At 35.8% G+C, this 19,244-nt stretch overlaps 1 protein-coding gene across 2 annotated transcripts in view; it reads right to left on the reverse strand.

Annotated features, from left to right (window-relative positions):
- Positions 1–292: 292 nt before the first annotated feature.
- PKN2 (protein kinase N2) overlaps positions 293–19,244 on the reverse strand; it is a 54,321-nt gene continuing 35,369 nt past the window's right edge. For both annotated transcript variants that reach the window (XM_072042010.1, XM_027463022.3), the window contains exons 4-22: positions 18,732–18,849; positions 16,926–17,071; positions 16,618–16,831; positions 13,724–13,909; positions 13,294–13,403; positions 11,317–11,460; positions 11,104–11,179; positions 10,634–10,808; positions 10,285–10,414; positions 9,737–9,873; positions 9,563–9,638; positions 9,384–9,475; positions 8,172–8,348; positions 7,466–7,528; positions 7,303–7,379; positions 5,850–5,992; positions 4,465–4,572; positions 2,791–2,871; positions 293–2,710 (exon numbers count right to left, since the gene is read on the reverse strand). In XM_072042010.1, the coding sequence (XP_071898111.1) occupies positions 2,507–2,710; positions 2,791–2,871; positions 4,465–4,572; positions 5,850–5,992; positions 7,303–7,379; positions 7,466–7,528; positions 8,172–8,348; positions 9,384–9,475; positions 9,563–9,638; positions 9,737–9,873; positions 10,285–10,414; positions 10,634–10,808; positions 11,104–11,179; positions 11,317–11,460; positions 13,294–13,403; positions 13,724–13,909; positions 16,618–16,831; positions 16,926–17,071; positions 18,732–18,849 (2,457 nt within the window). In that variant the 3' untranslated portion in view covers positions 293–2,506. The remainder of the gene's footprint in view (positions 2,711–2,790; positions 2,872–4,464; positions 4,573–5,849; positions 5,993–7,302; positions 7,380–7,465; positions 7,529–8,171; positions 8,349–9,383; positions 9,476–9,562; positions 9,639–9,736; positions 9,874–10,284; positions 10,415–10,633; positions 10,809–11,103; positions 11,180–11,316; positions 11,461–13,293; positions 13,404–13,723; positions 13,910–16,617; positions 16,832–16,925; positions 17,072–18,731; positions 18,850–19,244) is intronic.

Raw genomic sequence — 19,244 nt, forward strand, 5'->3', positions numbered from 1 at the left:
TGGGATCTTATGCTCCCTTCAGCACTGCTCACCCAAACAAGAGAAGAGGGCTTTCCTTCAGTTTCAAAGAAGGTATGTTCAGAGCTGGTCACTTACTCAGACTGAAAAAAAAAAGGGGGGGGGAGGAATGTAGAGGGGGGGCCAGAGGACACTGAACTAGCCCTAGGAGACTGGTTTTCTGTCAGTCCCTTCCTGAGTGCAAATTCTTTTCTGAAGTTACCTGTAGAAAAAAACAGGACTTGTCACTTCAAGAAAGAGCAAAATCATGTTTGGGACACAATTTACAAATTACTCTATTTAAAACTTTAATTTGTGATATTAATGACTGCAAAACACTTAAAATGACGTTGTTAAAGGCACATTTCATTTTAATGCATAGTGTACCATTCTAAAATATCCTAATTTCCTTACAAAGTGCTTGAGCAGCCACATACAGATAAAGTATAGCAAAATATATTTACAATCTAGGGTTTAAAATCTTAATCTGCCTAAAAATATTTAAAAAACTACAGAGATAAAATTAGTGCTTTCTTTCAGCTTAACTGGGTGAACATACCCTGCCATCTAATTTTTTTTTTTTTAGTGATTTACTTAGATTAAAAAAAAAAAAGATTTCTGTACAAGATGTAGTTACAAAAAAAGGTATTTTTCAGGATACTTTCATAAGAGTTAAGCACCCTGTTAGATGCTCATATGTATACTTGGGAACAAAAAAGGGGTAAGCTGACTGTACCTCAAAAGTATTTAGCATTTAGTTTCCACTTGATATAGGAACACAATTTGTTTCTTATTTATTGTAATTCGGAAAGAAGTAATGCTGAAAAGTTCATTCCCTCTTCCTGACATGATTTGTAGAGCTGGTGAAGATGCCTTCCTGCTTTCTAGGGTGGGGCAAGCCTGATTTAGAACTACTACCCCTTTTTCTTAAGCCTTTCTTCTGCCTGACCCTGCAGGTCTGTCCAGCATCAGAATTTTAAACAACCACCTTAGTGTTGCACACTCAAGTGGTTTCCATTTTTTCTTTGAATGAACAGAATTTGGGATTTTGAATTCATTTGAGTGCTCATTCTCACTGTCTTAGCCCACCAACAGCAAACTCCAGGCTAGGATGCACCTGTGAGATTGAATACACAAACTCTGAATGGTGTGAGAGCTAAGGACATCATGAAAATTTATTTTCTAACAATTCATGGTTGCCTGCGGAACACCAGGTGCCAAAAACAGGTCTTGGTTTCCAAGTACACACAGTGTCTGGTCTAAACTGTTTTCCAACTTTTGAGGTACAGCTTTAGTGTTAGGAAGTTTATAAAATATACAGTTTTTATCAAAAATATTTATACATTCTGTTACAACATATTGCTTTTACCCTTGGTAACTGCCAATCTAAGTTCTGGAGTTCAGTGGCCTAAAGGTATATGAGCATTTTTTTCACTTGAGTTCTATGTTTTTCAGATGGCCACTGTGCAAAATTAATGAAGTGGTATAATTAAATTACTTGCCTGGACATAAGAATACATTACAACTTCCAAATATACATGTTCACAGCATGTATACATTGAAAATCCTTATGTTTTCTAAAGGTGATATGATTTGTACAGCAGATACAGGATGATTTAGGTGGTTAAATACAGAATGGTTAACTTATCTGTCCACTCCAGGAGTGGAAAAGGCCTAAGTTTGAGTATAGAAGTGGATGGGCTTGGGAAATGCATATGCTTTGCTCTTTGTGGTTAGACTGAGCAACATCCTCGTTACATTCTTCATTTCAACCAGGGTTTTAAGCCGTGCTTAAAAAGCTTGAAGGCAAAACTGTTTGGCAAGTGGCTTTGGTAAACTTCCTGGGTCTTTCCTCAATTTTTCTTTTCAGTGGAAGCACTTACACTGTTGTTATCTCAGAGGCAAGGCATTTAACATTTTTCCTAATAAATACCATAGAAAATTTATAAAACAAGGCATAGCTGTTCTCAATACCGTTATTTTAAGAACACAAGAGGAAGGTGTACATAGAAATGTGTAGTTTTATAGACTGCACAAGATAATATTTAACTGAAATCGTTTGCCTTCTCCAGATAGAACCATGTTCTGTGAGAGTGTCATCAGTATCCCAAACTTCTATTTCAATGTGGCTGAGTAGAGTTAAGTGATTACCTAGCTCAAAGTCTGCTTTTCCCACTTCAGGCAGATACTTAAAAACAATGTAATCTGCCGTAGAAGAGTGAGAGAAAGTACAGATCCAAGGGTGCCCATGTGCGGGAAGCTCAATACAGCCTGAATTCACCCACTCAGCTTAAGAACTCCATAGAACTGCTTTCCAGTGCTCAGATAAAAAACAATATACAAAGAGGCCACTCTTCACAAGAGTGTTAAAACAGTACTTAAAAGGGTCTTCATGTGATTTAAAAAAAAAAAAGCTACAGGTGGCACAGAGAGCAATTGAAGGGTTGGTATTCTTCTGAGAGAGGCATTCTTGTGAGCCAGTCAGCTAGGATTTCACAGTGTCTAGAAGTTAACACCAATCAGCAATGTAATCAAAATCTCTGAACATCTCCTGCTCTTCTTCTGAAAGTATCCTTGGTTCCCGAGGTGGAGTGAGGATAGGTGCTTCAGAGGTAAATTCATCATCGAAATTACTAACATCTTCTCGTCCTCTAATGGTAGGTACAAAAGGAGGTTTCACTTTCTTGGCCAGTAAAGCATTCCAATCTATTAGCTGTAAAATAATCCAATTGATGTTTAGTTTCCCATCTCTACTCATTAATGTCCTCAGAAATAACACTAGCTTGGACTTACCCGGAAGAAGTGATGCTTTTTCACATCCTCAGCATCTTTCTCTCCAGCTCCAAGACGCCGCTCTGGATTTCTTCGTAGCAGCTGACAAAATACGTGATATTTTAGTGTGAAAATTCATGGGTAGTGCTACTGTGTAAGAGTCAACACTAAGACTGGATGGACAGTGCTGTTCATACTGCCTGACCGATGAAAAACTCTTAGTCCTCAAAAGAAAGGTAAGAACAAAGCTGTACACAGAGACAGCAGTATTCTTTTAGAGACACCTGGATCGCAGCAAGATTCCACAAGCAGCCTAGCTCTGAATGTGTACTGAGCAGACTCACCTGTCTTACTCTGCAAATATGCACTGCATCTTAGAACCTGCGGTAATCTGTGGGGCTCGCATTCAGCACAGAGAGATTAAGTGTGATTTCTGCTGGAGAGGACAGAGAATCTATATAAGCTGGTATTTCAGCTTGCTTGGCTCAAGAGAGACTAGGCTGTTGTCTGCTGTGTTCAGCTATTTCACAGCAGTTGATTTACCAGGAGAGGGGTGGATACTGCTTTGTACACCCAAATACAACAGTTTTCTGGGTAGCCTCTAGTTGAGGCTACCTCATCACTGCAGACTTTTTCTACAATGGAATCAAAGTAACATGAAATTGTAGACGAAGGGCCCCATGAAAGCCCACTATTTGAGAGTATAGGATTGGCTCAGATGGAAACAGTACACAGAGATAAAACTAGCAAACTGTAAACGCAAAGTTCCCTTTGTGCACATTCTGGGTGCAGTATAGCAGTATGTTCTCCACCTGCCAATATAGAGAGAGGCACTTCACGATAAAACTACCTTTTTCCAGTACTGCCTTAAAGCTGTATTATTTTTCCTTACTCTAGAAAAACAATCTGAAAGGAAGCACGCATTTTGAACTATATTTATGCTCTAACTTAAATAGTAAGTAACAGTAGTTACTGTGACATGCTTTAACTTTCATGCTGTTTCATGTTGCTGAACCGGGTGCTAGACTGACAATATTCAGTGGCTTAAGCAAAAAGACTGCTTCCCAAGACTTGGAACCCTCCCCAGGAAATGCCTTTCCATCAACTGAGATAAGCCTCTGAGACATTTAAAGATGATGTCTGAAGCTAATAGAGACATTACAATAAGGAATAGCACTAATAAAAATCAAAATCAGCCTTTCTTTGCCAAGAACAGAGCTGTAGATGCCACGTGTATAAAGTTCCCTACCCTAGTTGGAATGAAACCAAAAAGAGTTCTAAAGTCTTTGAATTAAAATGTTCATGTGACTACGTTAATCTACCAAGCAGGTCAATGCAGCAGTATTCTGCTAGAAGACGAAACTGGAACTTCTCTAGTTAGATATGACGTTGAAACTTAGTTCAGGGAGAAAATTGATCTTAGTGTTTCATATTTCAAAAAGAAAAACTGGTTCCTGAATAATCAAGTGAAATGGCACTGAGATTACATTTAAGGCAAAAAAAAAAAAGTAAAATGGTGATAGGCAGCATGGCACAGCATAAATGAAGCAAGTCTGAAATTTAATTGTAGCAAAGATTGTTGCATATAGGTTCTTAAGAGTACTTTGTTCTTCATAAAAGCGATTAATTTTCTTAAGGTAGGAGACAAAACAGGGTAATAGGGGAATAATGTAATATATTTTATTATTTTCTTACCCGTCTCATTATAGAGATGGCTTCTGTGGACAGAAAGCGTGGATATCTTACTTCATCATTTACAATACTGTCAAACACCTCTTCTTCATCATCTCCAGGGAAAGGAGACTATAACGTAAGTAATAAAAAACACACAACTATTAAACAGGCTTAAAAATCATTTACAATTTAAAACAAGATATTCAGATGACAACTTGGAGTTAGACTCCCTAAAATTAAACTTTCCTTTGTCCCAGAAATATACAGTCCTTTTCCATACAGAAAAGAGCAAAGTCATTATCCTCATCCCTTCTTTTTTTAAGTAAAGGACTATGCTTTAAAGTGTGCTTGTAAAAGTAGTAAAACCTATAAGTAGTATATTTTTTGAACTCTGACACAAGATACACAGGAAATATGGAAGGCCTCTATTAGCTTTTCTGTGAGACGAGTAACATGTGGAAGACTTTATTTTTGTAATACCTCTAGCACGTTATAGCTTAAGAACAGAAACTACTATAAGGTAGCTTGAAAGATGCAGCGCACACTCTTTTTCTCCTTCTCCCCTCCCCCCCCCAGACCTGAAAAGAGGTGTGGGTAACCAAGACCAAATGTCTTGGTTATCATCAAAGACAAAAATGGAGATACCGTGGAGATAACTCCATGATATCAGGAGGCCAGGTTATGTACGCAGTAGCAGTAAACAATTGAGTAGTTATTTATCATCTCATTTACACGGAACAGGGGCATTCTGTTTTAGTGCATGTGCAATTCTAATCGTAAGTAACTTTGCATTCAGCATAGTCTTTCACAACTATCCAGTTCTATGAATTAAGGTTTATGTGCATTCAAGCTGCACAAGTTAAGGAGTTGGTTTTCTTCCCTAGAACATTTAAAAGCAGAAGCCTGCTATAAACTGTGCGCATCCAAATTTGCCAATAACAGACAAGGAAACTGAAATCAAAGTTAGGATTGCTGTGCCCTGCATGCAAGAAACTGAGCTCCCCCATCCAGATGTGCTGTTTTCTTGTTTAGATTCACTGGCATTAATATACTATTACCATCATATGATTTTAAGGTGTAATGACGTAATTAAAAGCAAAACAAAAAAATCTAGAGATCAAGTCTTAGACCAACTATGACTAATCCACTTCCACAGCAGCTGGTAACTCAAGCCCCTGACATGACTGATCGATTTCTATAGCATTATAGTAGCTAGTATCAGATAAAGAGCTGCTCAGAATTTATTCCTACTTAATGAAAATAGAATGTTCATGATAAAACTAGGTATGCCTACACATACTGTTATGACATATAGGGGCATATTAGATGTTGACAGGATGATAGTTTTGTAACATTTTTAACATATATTTGTCTTATGACTGTGTTGTATCTTTACTAGAACTTACCTCACCCACTAGCATCTCATAGATAAGTACACCAAGACCCCACCAGTCTACAGCTCTTGTATAGGAAGTTTCTGTCAGCACTTCTGGAGCAAGAAATTCTGGTGTGCCACAGAATGTGCTTGTTCTGTCTCCAAATCCCATTCCTGAAAGGTTACAATTAATGAAAAGCAAGCAGCATTTTCTGTAAGTCCACAAACTATTCCTTCAGCAAGTAAAACCTCTAACACAACTTCACCGAAGTAATACTGAGGTTCCATGGTCTGTCTCAGTTACCTCACTCTAAACAAGGAAAATAAAACATTTTCCCCAACCCTTCTCTCTCATGTCCTTGTTCCAAGTGTACTTCAGTATAAGCTTTTCTATCCCTATACAAGGAGCCAAATCAAGCTTCCAATTACAGTTTTGTCACCCAGTTATCTTTGCTTTGAAATATACAAACAATTTTATGCTATGTTTTTATTAGCTTGTACAGGAAAATGTGGTACCCTAGTTCAGTCAAACATGCATACTGCAGATCCTTCTGCAATGGCAAGACTACACACAGTAAAGTAAACCAGGGAGTGCAGTGAAACAACCTTGAGCAAAATGAGCCCTGTGCAAGAGAGGCACAGTTAGAAACAGCAGCACAAGCACTGATGTGCCACTATGTGAGTGGAAATGTTACGGAGAGCTTAAGATAGCCAGTTATAGCAGCAGTCAGTAAACTAAAGAGCTTTTTTGGTCCTCATCTCCTTTCATCATTTATGGAATTTTATGGAATTTGTAGCTGAACTCACAACTTGCCCTATGATATTAAAAGCAATAATCATGTTTGACCACCAACCAAATTTACAAAATTCCTCTCCCTCTTAGGCTAACTAAAAGAGGAACATTTGGGAGACAGGCTATACAAACTGGAGAAGGAAGTATACCTTGTCAGATCTTCTCTCCCCATATCCGCCAATGGGATTTGACAAAGGCACTTTCCTCAATGCAGAAAAATAATTTATTTTGTCGTATTTGAAAGGTAGTTGCCAGTAGCTGGATGCTTGAGAGTTACTTTCTAGCATCTAAGCTTCCCTTTTGGAGTAAGTTTCTCATTTTTAGCTATAGTATATTTAGCCTGTCATTTCTATATACTTATATGCAACTATTTGAGAGTAAAGAAAAACAAACCACTGTAAAAGTTGAGGTGTGGTTTGATTTCATTGTCAACTTAGCTTTAGAATGAAGAAAATTATTTAAGAGTCAGAATAGCTGTTTGTCACAACTGAGATAAAAAAAGCTATGCTCCGATGTTCTTGGTATTTTCCCACTAAGGAACTTCCTTCTATCTCCCCCTGTGTACAATCAGAGGTGATGTATTTTTCCTTCTGTATACATTTGGCAGTTCACAAATCTCACAGAACAGTCAACAGCAAGTAAGATGACAGAACTTTCCTAGGAATAAAGAAAGAAATTTAAGAGCCATTACCTTCTTTGCAAAGACCAAAGTCAGCGATTTTCACAAAGCCTTCTGTGTCCAGCAATAAGTTATCCAACTTCAGATCTCTAAATGAACATTCAAGAAAGAATCTTTTAGTAGTATTCTGAATAGCTGAAACTCATCTGTTAGAAATGCATCAATCACTACTTACCTATATACTATTTTGTGCTCATGTAAATACTGAAGTCCAAGAACAACACATGCAGCATAGAATCTGTTGAAAAAGTTTAAAGTTTTAATGAATTCTAGCCCTGTTTTTCAGAATGTGAAGGTCATCATAATTTATCTTTTATTAGCCATCCTCTGAAGATTATACGTTTTGCCTTTTCAGCTACAGCTTAGAATTAGAGAATCATAGAATCATTAAGGTTGGAAAAGACCTTCAAGATCATCTGATTTAACCGTCCCCCTACCACTACTACCCACTACATTAGCTTTATAGAGGGTCAGGATTCTGAAGTCAAATATTGAAAATATTTAAACTTGCAGCTTTCAAGTTGGAAGGTAAGTTTTCCTGTAGTGTTCATTGCCACGCCACTGAAGAATTTTTAATTTGTCTCACTTTTTTTGCCTGTTATTTTAATTATTGTTTTAAGTTTTTAATATAATCTTTGCCAAAAGAAGTATTATAAACATTAATTATATACCATTTTTGCATTCAACTTAGCTTCAGGAACATTAAACCTGCATATGTATTTTTCTAATAAAATCAGTTAGAATCTTTGCCCTTTTTAAAAACTGAACAGTATTTTCTGAAGTGACGTAACACAGAGGTGCATGGTGATGTACATTTCAGTTCTTGTTCGCTGAAACAAGAAAATGCCCTTCCATTAATTCCACAAAAATGGAATACTCACACTGCTCTTGGTTCAGAGAAGACATCAGTATGAATGTGCATCATCAGATCCCCACCAGCAGCATATTCCATTACAAAGCAAACATGGTCTTTGGTTTGGAAACAAGCAAAAAGGTTTACCAGGAAGGGATGCCTTACACTATTCACAGTTTCAAATATTCGCTTTTCACACATCAAGCTGCAAACAGAAAAATCAGTAAAATTTAAAGCTGAATCCCAAACCACAGATCTTATGCTTTTTCCTCTATTCCTCAAAGATAAGAATATTTTCCCTTTTAGGAGAGAACTCTTAATATTTCCACACATAGTAAGTTGCTGCTAGGATATTCAAGAAGTTGCATTTGTCTTTCACAAATGAAGTAGGCAACCCAGTGTTCCACAAAGACTAAATCCTGCTAGTTTTCCTTCCAAATCAGTATGCATCAATGTCGTGTGGCATTAGTATTTAATTTTATTTGAACTGCATATATATATATATATATATATATATATATATATATATATATATATATATATATATAATAATATAGTCAAAAAAGTAATGATATTACAGATATCTGTAATAATAATTCAATAATCAATAATAAAATCATTCCTGATTATTTCTCTGTAAGCCAATTGGTTAATTTGTAGCTTATTCTTAATACTGTTATCTGTCTTCCTACAATTCAAATTAAAACAGTGATTATTAAACAGTTGTAAAAGCATCTACTTGCAATGAACCTAGACCGTTTTCTAACTGCCATTTCATTCCAGACAGAGAAGGATTATATTTCTTGGGCAAAGAGATTAAAAACATAATAGTGGAATATACATGGGACTTAAGGCAAAATATGATGGACAGAGTATGACAGTATGTTACAGGTTGAGAAATACCATCATATGTTTCTGCCAGCAAAGAAAACATAGTCACTGTCCTCCTGGAATGTGATGGAAGTCTATAAAACAAGTAATTAGAAGTAATGATTACAAGAGAATCTGAATGGATGAAAAAATTAAAGATACAGGCATGGTAAGAGGGGTACTAAAGTAATCAGCACTACTTGCCCCAGAACAAGGGCTAAGGGTCTGTAACAGCGAACTATGCAGGAAGATGACTTGTTTTGCTCTTTCATGGAATTTAACTACCGTTTGGTAGGGCTTATACTTGTGTTGCATGCAGAAAGAAAGCAATTGATTCAGGTAATCCACGTATTAAATTTTACAAACTGACCTGTCTACTTCATCACGAGCGACAATATCTCCTTTCTTTAAGGCTTTAATAGCGAACATCTCATTTGTGTTTTTGTACTCTGCCAGCAGCACCTAAAACAAAAGATAAGTGATTTATTTAAGTCTTATATCTAGTTTTTGATATAATCTTGACATTTGATACAGCCTTTTGACATTTACCTTTCCAAAATGTCCTCTACCCAGTACAGCACAACACCTGAAATCCTTCAGACTGAACTGAAACCGTTGTTGTGTTCTGTATAAATAAATAAATAAGCGTTAAAAAAAAAAGTCTTCTAGTTTGTTAACTTTAACAAACGTTCATAATCAACACTAAAAATATTGTATTTTTACCTTCTATCTTCAGGCTCTCGGACGTTGCTGTATTTTATGTCTGAATGTGGAACATCAGGCTCACAGATTATTTCAGGCTGGAGTTTTGGAACGATACTATTTCTGCCATTTTCAAAATCAAAAGCTGTTACTTCATCCTGGAAAGGAAAATAAGTCTGAAGATTACTAAAGTAAACAGATAAAGAAATTCTTAACTCAAGAATTATCTAAGCTAAAACGTTGTACCACAAGATGATATAGGTAAACAAGGTTTTCACAGAATGATGAAACCTGTTCCTCCAATTATTCTGCCCTTTGTTAATAAAACCGCTTTTTCCCTGAATACTCTGATGGATTTAATATTTTTTTTCCCTGATGGAAAAAAATGGCATGGAAAGTTAAACACACCAACCATGGAAACAAGTAATCAGGGCATCCATAACTTGCACATACAGAATTCTCTCAACAGGGAGCATAACAATGAAGTGCACAGGAAAAAGTCCATCATAAAGATACCAATATTACAATTTTGTTAAACTATATAGCCCCAAATTCTTAAATTGACTTACCTGAGCTGGCATATCAGGAGCCTTCATCTCAGAGGAAGATTCACATATTTCACCAAGGGAAGATGCACGGGGTGGAGCAGGTGGAGGCTCGGGCTCAAGTTCGAAGTCCAATTTAGCTACAGGAGAGTCACTGGCAAGAAAATAAATAAATCCTCACTATACAGCAAGGAAAGTTTTAGTAATATGAAAACCAACTTAAAAACATGTTACTTGTATTTCTCCTAGAGCACATCCTGTGTGTGTATGTCTGTAGAATGGGTTTTAAGATGTATTTTACATACATCAGTGTGTAAACATTTCACCATTACTCTTACTCATAAAAGTACTTTAAAATGGCAGATATGCCTACCTGGCTGGCAGTGCTAGTTCAGGAATGCGTACATCAACCACTGGCACTGTAGCAGGCACTGGTGCTTGAGGGCTGAAGGTGCCAGAGTGATTTACTGTAGGAATAGCTCTTCTCACCAGCCTTCCCCAAGTGGCTATATTAATATTCATTTGAGGAGCTCTGAGAAATGTTTTGCCTGTGGATATTGTGAAAAAAGAAAGAGTGCAAGTAATTTCCTTACTTATTACAAAAAGCTATAATTAAAAACAAAAATTCATATTCATTAGTTTATAGTTTATGAAGAACCAACTGAATGTCATATTCCTTAGCAATTCCTAATTATTCAGTATTAAATGCTAATGCATAATAAGGAATTCTAAACCAAAACATTTCTAAGTGCAATACGAAATACTTGATTATCAGCCATTTTATTCACAGACAAACATTAAGTCTCCCTAAAAAAAAATCATTAATTTATATTAAACAATTACCTTGCTGTTTTGAAAAAATTTTCTTCTGCCTCTGGAGTTTCGGTCTTCTTTCAATAACTGGATTAAAAAATGTAACCTGCAGTTCAAATAATGCACATCATAATTTAAGTTTTAGAACAAAACGTGTTCTTAAGTGTTTAAGAAAAATGCTTGCACTATTTTGCAAGGTAATAGCTGCACGTATACCCAAGTGTTTCAATGAAATGTTCTTACCTCTGCAAACAGAGTGCCCTGGGGTTCGAGATAGAGACACATGCCATGTCGTTGGTTATCCAGAAAGTCTTCCAACCTCAGAAACTTCACTGCACACAGAGATCTCCAGTCACGCCAATAAACGGAGATTTCCAGTTCACGTGACTATGACAGTAAACACACACAGGAAATTACTTATTAGTAATTGTTCTGCTATAGTTACCTCTCCACAGTCATAAGATATAGTACCTCAAGGATCAAGATGCAGAGTTTTTACTTTGGAAAAAAAGTGTCAAGGCTAACTAACTGTACAGAGCAAACTCTCACTTTGCTTCAGTTCAAATGTGATACCCAGTTTACAAATAAGAATCGTAAGTGTAATACTCCCAAAAATAGAAGGAGAGAGGCACAAACACACACACTTTTTCAGTCAAAAGTGCTAATTGAATGCATCTTAGCTTAAGCTCCAGGAAGAGATTTTTAAATGTGTTTAGAAAGGTCAGCTTTTCTAGTTTTCCATCTAATTAACAAGTATAAATTGTATTTCATGGTTGTACAGTGGCACTTTTGTATCTGGATATACATCATGATGCAAGACTACACAGTATCTGTAGAAACAAATGCTTTTTTTTTTTTTTTTTAACCTGGTCATGAAGAGGGGCCAAAAACTTTAAGAAGAACTGCTTCTGTATCTTGCTGTTGAGATTATATGTTCTTAAGAGCGTCATAGGCTTGTTACAAAAGCTGCTACAAACTGCAAGAACTCCTACAGCACCATACATCAGCATTGCATAGTACTAATATCAGTTAGCATAACTTAATTTCATCACAATGCATCAACTTACTATCCTATGTGCTAGGTGTAGGTTTTCAAAGAAACGAAAGTTAAAAGGAAGCAACAGATACAAACATGATGCAGTTGGGAACATGGGTCTCAACCATGGGAAGATACGTTGCCATGCCCAACAAGAAGATTCTTTTCCAGCACCAAAAAGCCACTTCATATTTAGAGTTCTTAGATAGAGGACCCATATGAGGCTCGTAAGAGCAACTACTAAACTTTAACTAGTTCTAGTCTTAAACTGAAAATAAATCAAGACTTCAGGACTCCACAACTGCTACTTTTGTTCTGCAGTACTAACAGGAAACTGAACGTCACTAGCTACAGGTCTAAATCTGCTTCCTTCCTACATGGAAGGAGTTTGGTCTGGGGCTCAGAGTGGTGGGGTGAGTTGGGTTGTGGAGAGAGAAATACTGGTCAATATATAACCAGGGAGAGGTAGGGATGATTTTTTGTTGCTGTTGTTCACTTGTTCTAAATATATTCCTGAGGCACATATCTTAATATTCAGCCTACTTTAAACACTGATGAAAAAAAGTCCTTGTATTCCCTTATGATAGCATAAGTATCAGGTATCTATAAAAAAATACTTAAACCTACGTGACAGAAATTCTCTTCTAAAGGTGTGTCAAGAAGAGCATCATTCTATATACTTAAGTCCATACAAATAACATTTAAAGTTGTAGGAAACCAAATTCACTAATAGTGTTTATTACTCCTGAAAAAGGAATCGATCTGCCTCACATGAGAACATGTTTAGTATTTATGGATAAATACTAAAAAAAATCTATGATACAACTTTCCCAAAATATCTAAACTCCATCAAATATAAGAAGTTCCTGATGAACAAAGAAAAGTTGATGATGATGATCTGATTAAAAATTTAAGCACCTTCATTACAGACTAAAAAGATCTCAAGTGTTACGTCTTAGACAAAAATATTATGTCTCTTCACATTTCAGAAGAGGTAAAAAATGTAGAATGGCAACCCAGCAAATCAGCTTATCTCCAGGGAACTCATTCTGTTAAGCACAGGAATACTTGCACATGTGAAATTTGCACATAATCACAACAACAGGAAAAAATGATAGAAAGCAACATGACGCTAATCTACATAATCAACTATAGCTGTCAATGAAGTAAGACCACATCTTTACCCTGTCTAGTTCCAGTGTAAATTTCTGATCCCATGACTGATTGGAAATAGGTTTCCAGCTGGTTTGACCAACCACAGTGTTATCCAGCTTCAGTACAGCACAGACTTCATCTGTAAGTAAAGTACACAAATTCAGATTAAAGTTATAAGAGGATTTTCTTCAAACAAAAATCTTCAGTAAGTTTCCTTCAAAAAGAAAAAAAAAGAAAAAGAAAAAAGTACTCATATTTAATTGGTTCTTATGGGCATAATAGCGTGGGCTTTCGTTGCTTTTTTTTTTTTTTAAATCCATCACAACATGACAGCTGAAGGAACAGCTATGTTTGAAGTCTCAAAACAACTTAGTATTTTTAATTAAAGAATACAGCATGTACATTAAAGTGTAAATAAAAGATAAGCATAAAAATACGAGAAGTAAGAGTATACTGAACTGGACAAGTCGTCAGTTTTCAGAAGGTTTCTACTACTCCCACTTTTACTTTTACTGGTTCTGCTCATGAAAGATGATCTGGCTTCATTTGGACTCCAACCAGGTAGTGTAATCGAGGTGGCTTTTGATCGACCAGGGACATTTTCTAAAATGTCTTGGCAACCCATTAGCCTAACTTCCAGGGTACCTAGGACAAGACACACAATTATTTGTCAAAAAACAAAAACAAATCTTTGCTCAAGTGTGCAAAGTGAATGATTAATGATTGATTTTAGAGCAATAGCTCATATTCTAACCCCTGCTGGGTATAACGGAAATATCAGACAAAATCAAGAGATAGACTCAAGAAAGACAAACCTACTGAAAATAAGCATTAAAAAAGGTCAAACGTGGAAGTCAACCTTCTAAAAGGAGCGACAGTTTACTACAACGCCACACAATAAATTTTTGTCCTACAATGTTAGCCTCTGAAATACTTCTCTTCGGAATCTAACTGACACCGGTTCAAGTTGTAAGTGATGTCATTTTTTAAAATGAGAAGTTAAAGTGATGGGTCTCCTTGCTGATGGGAGAATATTAGTTTTTCCATGAGCCTTACATAACCACGTAATATTGGATAAATCACTTAGATAATTAAAATGAACATATTGACTACGCATTTGTTTAAAACAAATAAATCAAATTTGCTTGCTTAATGCTGAAGTCAAATAGGAGTTAGTACGTAATTTCCAATCATTGAATTGTTCTAACATGACTGAATCTGGCTTTATAAAAGCTGAGACAGGAAGCTACTCTTCAACTTTTTCAAACAGATGAGGTATAGAGCCTCAGTTTTAATTTGAAAGAGCTTCCTCCAGCAGTACAGAAGCATCTGAACATAACAGATGGTTTCAAGAATGGTAGGCTTACCTCATCATGCAAAGACATTATCTGTACAACTATGACACCACTAACAGGAATAAAACTGATCAAAAAAGGTGAAATTAGTCAGTTCAAAATCATATAGTCATCTAGAAACACAGCTACTAGGGTAATGCAGCTCCTGTGCTAGACGTACGTAACTGCAAAACCTAGAAGTAATCTTTTGTAACAGAAACTTAAGTTGGGCCTGACCTACAAATGGCCTGGCAACACTAAAGTGCACAGAACAGACACTGACAAACCAGTTCGAGAAGAAATCCAATCTTGTAAGGAACTAACAATCATAAGTGACAGCTCTAAATATTATGCTATGAGGACATAATAAAAGACATAGCAAAAGAGATTCTACTGGCTCTCAAAACAGGCTAAAAGGCAAAAGAAAACTTCATTCCAAATCTCTGCTTATTTTCCTAAGAATTTAATAAACAGAAAGGTTGTAATCTTGTAAAAGGAGTGGATACATATCAGAAAGTCCTGTTAGCGCATTTTAAAAAGTATGACAGTAGCATTGATCTATTTTTCACAATATGTTAGACACAAAATACCAAGACACTTTTCATTTAAATCCAGTTCAATACAAATGTATTTTTGTCTAGCTAATAGGAAAGTGAAACCATTAAGAACTTTACAAGCATGTAGCTCTGTTCTGATAGTTCTGATTAGAAAGTGCTAATATATATCCTAATATGTATCAGTTGATCCACTTTCAAGAGGAATTATTTGTTACTATGATTATGTATTACAAGAAAAGACAAAAAAAAAAAGCTGTTTTAAAACAAAGGCATGATACTTTGTGCCTGCCCATGGTTACTGATCATCTGAGGGGATTTTTTTTTTTTTTTTGTTAGATGGTATTTCCCCACTCTGCATCTTCACAAGGGCTCTTGTCTGAGGTTCTGATATTTTTACCCTGTGTTACTCATCTTACTGAACCAAAATGTAAGACAGGTAGACTTCCTCCGTTGTATTATTGTTGCAGCTTGGCAGAAGAGTTCCTCTTTTTTCTTTTAAAATATAACCTTACTTCAGAACTAAATTCTGATGTCAGTTATACACATGTAAAGAGAGTTAACATCTAAATTAGAGATTTTAGCAAACTTTCTCTGTTGGCAGTTGGTGTAAGAGTTGCATACACAACTTTTTAGGACACAAAACAAAACGAACACTACTGGTACAAGCGATTCCTATGTGAACACTTATTAAATAAATTTAGTAAACCAACATACTCTCAAAGCGGTCCAAAGTATTGCTTTTTCTTTAAGAACATCAGAAGGTAAATATTTAAAAAATTTGTTAAAGTATGGCTCATCTTTTAAAATCGTTTACTTCTAATGAAGGACAATTCCAGGTGAACCCAACTATGAAAAATTGTGTTACATCTTGTAAATATGTTCCCTTGCAGTAAATTAAATCTATCCCTAAACCAAGCAGGTTGATAGCTCTGTGCACTTTTGTTAATTATATTTATAAACCAAAGAGGGAGATCCTAAGTTTCTAGTAGCATAAATCACCTTCTAGGAAGCCAGTATGGTCCAGGGGGTAAAATAGGGAGTGGAAGGACATATGGTACTTATTTCCAGCTCTGCCATACTAGGTGTATGACCAGGGACTAGTCATTTAACCCTTTTGCGCCAGTTACCCCACCTGTAAAATGGGGTTAATGATACTTATTCACCTTTTAAAGTCCTTGATAATCGAAAGATAAAAAAAAAAAAAAAGTCAACACTATTTAATATTATTCCCTACTGACCTAACTGAAGGGCAGAACCTCACTTTTTTCCAACAAGATCATAAAACAGTCAACAAGTAAATCTAGGAAACTTTTCTGCATTTTTTGGTTCATAGATGCTTGAAAATTCTAAATGCCTTAGTCTAGAAAAAGAACAATGAAGAATATCCAGAAAGACATCAAAGTTGGCACTAAAGACTTCTTCTAAATCCTCTAACAAAAACAAAGAACTCCATAAATCATACCTGTTAAAGCTGCTGGCTTGGACAGTGTACTGTATTGGTTCTGAGTAGATATTACACTTTGACGGGGACTTAATGTGGGCGAAGAGACCAATGAAAGTTCCTCGATAATTATACCGCTTTTGGGATGGTTTTTAGGAAGTTCATTCAATCTCTGTTCCAGTGAATACTTTAAGAGGTCCAACTTCTGACTTGATTCATTAAATCTTGCTTGTGCCTTTTTAAAATACAAAAATTAAAAAATATATTTTTTTCCTTTCTTGAAAGAACATTTTAAGTAAATTTTCAGAAATTGTAATGACATAAATTACTTCTGAAAGTGCCTTTCTGTCGGTAACCTTCCCAGATCCAAGTAATTTCATCACATTTTTTGCACCTTCTGCTACAGCATACTCTATCCTAAAATGATGCCGTAATTCTTCCATTCGGAGTTCAAGAGGGCTTATTACAGGTTTTGCTGCAAAGAAATAGAAACAGACTTCATTGAAGACCATGACCTTGTTTAATTTGTATGTACTAACCCCTCCCCCATGCACAAAGAGGGGAAAATAATGCAGATTTGGTAGATCAAGTAAAAGTATGCCATAAAAGCAATAGTAAAATGTTAAGCATCTGCATTTTGAAGAAATAAAGAAGTAATCAAGATTCAGTCCAAAAACCAGATACTACTCCTTGCAGGGCTATAATTGCTAGAAGATGCAAGAAATAGAAGATGTCATTAGGGGAGTTATGGGGCAAATGCCTTTGTATAAAGCCAAACCTCCCTTACATCACTCATCTGGCAAAAGAGAGGTTTTGAGACTTACACATTTCCAAATCATGTTCTGAGGATTTCTCTCTCACACTACTCTGTAGCTACTTATATTCCTGATATATGTATACTTACACATACATCTAAATCTCAGGCTATCTGGTTGTGCAAGCAGGGAGGATGTAAGGTCTCATACAATGCCTTACCCAAACAGTTTGGGTTAAGAACTTAAATATCCACTTTTAATGGTGTTAATATTTAAAAACAGAATTAGAAAAGATTTCCTATCTCTTACTGTTTGTGTTCCTACTGTTCTTAGAACAGGCATTTGAAAGCCCTTTCTAGCTGTAACGCATAATACAGATACAACAATATACAGCTTCATTGATGCACACTTTGTCCTGCTCATGCTGCTAATTTTCTTGCAAGTCTGTGTTGAAAAGAGGGCTATACGTTTTGAGGATTTTTTGTTTTTCTCTTGAACAAATGACATGCATAATCCATGTACTAACATGGGGTGTTACAAAGGCCAGAAGCCTCATAAGTGTGAAAACAAATGAAACAAAGCCAACTCCACAAAACAAAACAAACACACGCATTTCAGTACCTAGGACACATTGAGGCCCTGATTACAAGCATCATTATACAACTTCAGTACTCAGAGATGCATACAAATGAAGTTCAAAACATAGAGATGTACCAATATGCCCACAACTTTTAGTACACTCATGCTATTATAGCTCAAGGTTAGTTTTTGTTTGCCTTTTTTAAAATAAAGATAAGCAATTTTAAAAATATTTTTGAATGCAGTATACCTGTTTCAAATCAGACATCTTTTTAGAAAAATATTTTTTTTGAGAAGGTGAATATTTCTCAGTCAAGCCTAAATACTAATATAAAGATAGTAAAAGTTTCCCTGTAACTGTGTTCCCACTAGTAGAAGCAAGGTCAACCTATTCAAGTATGACAGGCTTTATACCTGTGTCAGAACTTATTTTTAGGACAGTGAAAAAATTAAATAAAAACTTTAAATAAACTTTAAATAAAATTGCTAGTTATTGTCAAGACAAAAGAAGACATACATAGAGCAAGAATGAAGACCACAAAGCAAGATTGGACTGTGTAAGGTATAAAGAAGATGAAGAGAAATTGTATTTCTGGTCCTTAAGCTTCAAGGTATTTTGCTTTAAGTCTGATGCATTTAGCATCCTAACACTGGTATGCCTGGTCTCTGATTACTTTCGGTTCATGCAAGTTTTGTCTAACCTTCCCACTAGAAATTTATCATTGCTCTGTGTGCATATGGGTACATATCTATGTGGCATTTGACATTAACAAGATTAATATTTCTTCTCTACTCCATCACCATTATCAAAAGCCAATTCATTGGTCTGAACTGCCTGAAGAATCTGCATCCTTATAACTTCTATTTTTGTCTTGCTGTCTTGGAGCATCTGTTGAGCTGTGGCAAGAAGTTTTCGATCCTATTAAAACAAAAAAGTTAAAACTGTAAACTCTTCATGTAACAAAACCCATCAAAAGCTTTAAAACCCACATGCTTAGGGAATAGGAACTAAGTCTATGTACTTCATGAGGTATAGCAGACCAATTTAACTAACCACACTGAGATACTAGACGAAATTAAGTTAGGACAGATGCATTTTCAGATTGATTAAAGACTACAAACCACTCCTATGGAGACTGTATCTGTTTAAAGCTGAATAAAAGAGGCATGATCTAGAAACGCCACGTGCGTAGATGAATATTTTGTAAGCTGATTCTAAAGACAGAACATGATACTAAGTGCAAAATACCTCCTCCATGCTATGGAGGATGACTCAAGTGTACAGTGAAGATGATGAGAACTCTTCTAATAACT

This window comes from Anas platyrhynchos, chromosome 8 (assembly GCF_047663525.1).
Source record: "Anas platyrhynchos isolate ZD024472 breed Pekin duck chromosome 8, IASCAAS_PekinDuck_T2T, whole genome shotgun sequence".
NCBI lineage: Eukaryota > Metazoa > Chordata > Aves > Anseriformes > Anatidae > Anas > Anas platyrhynchos.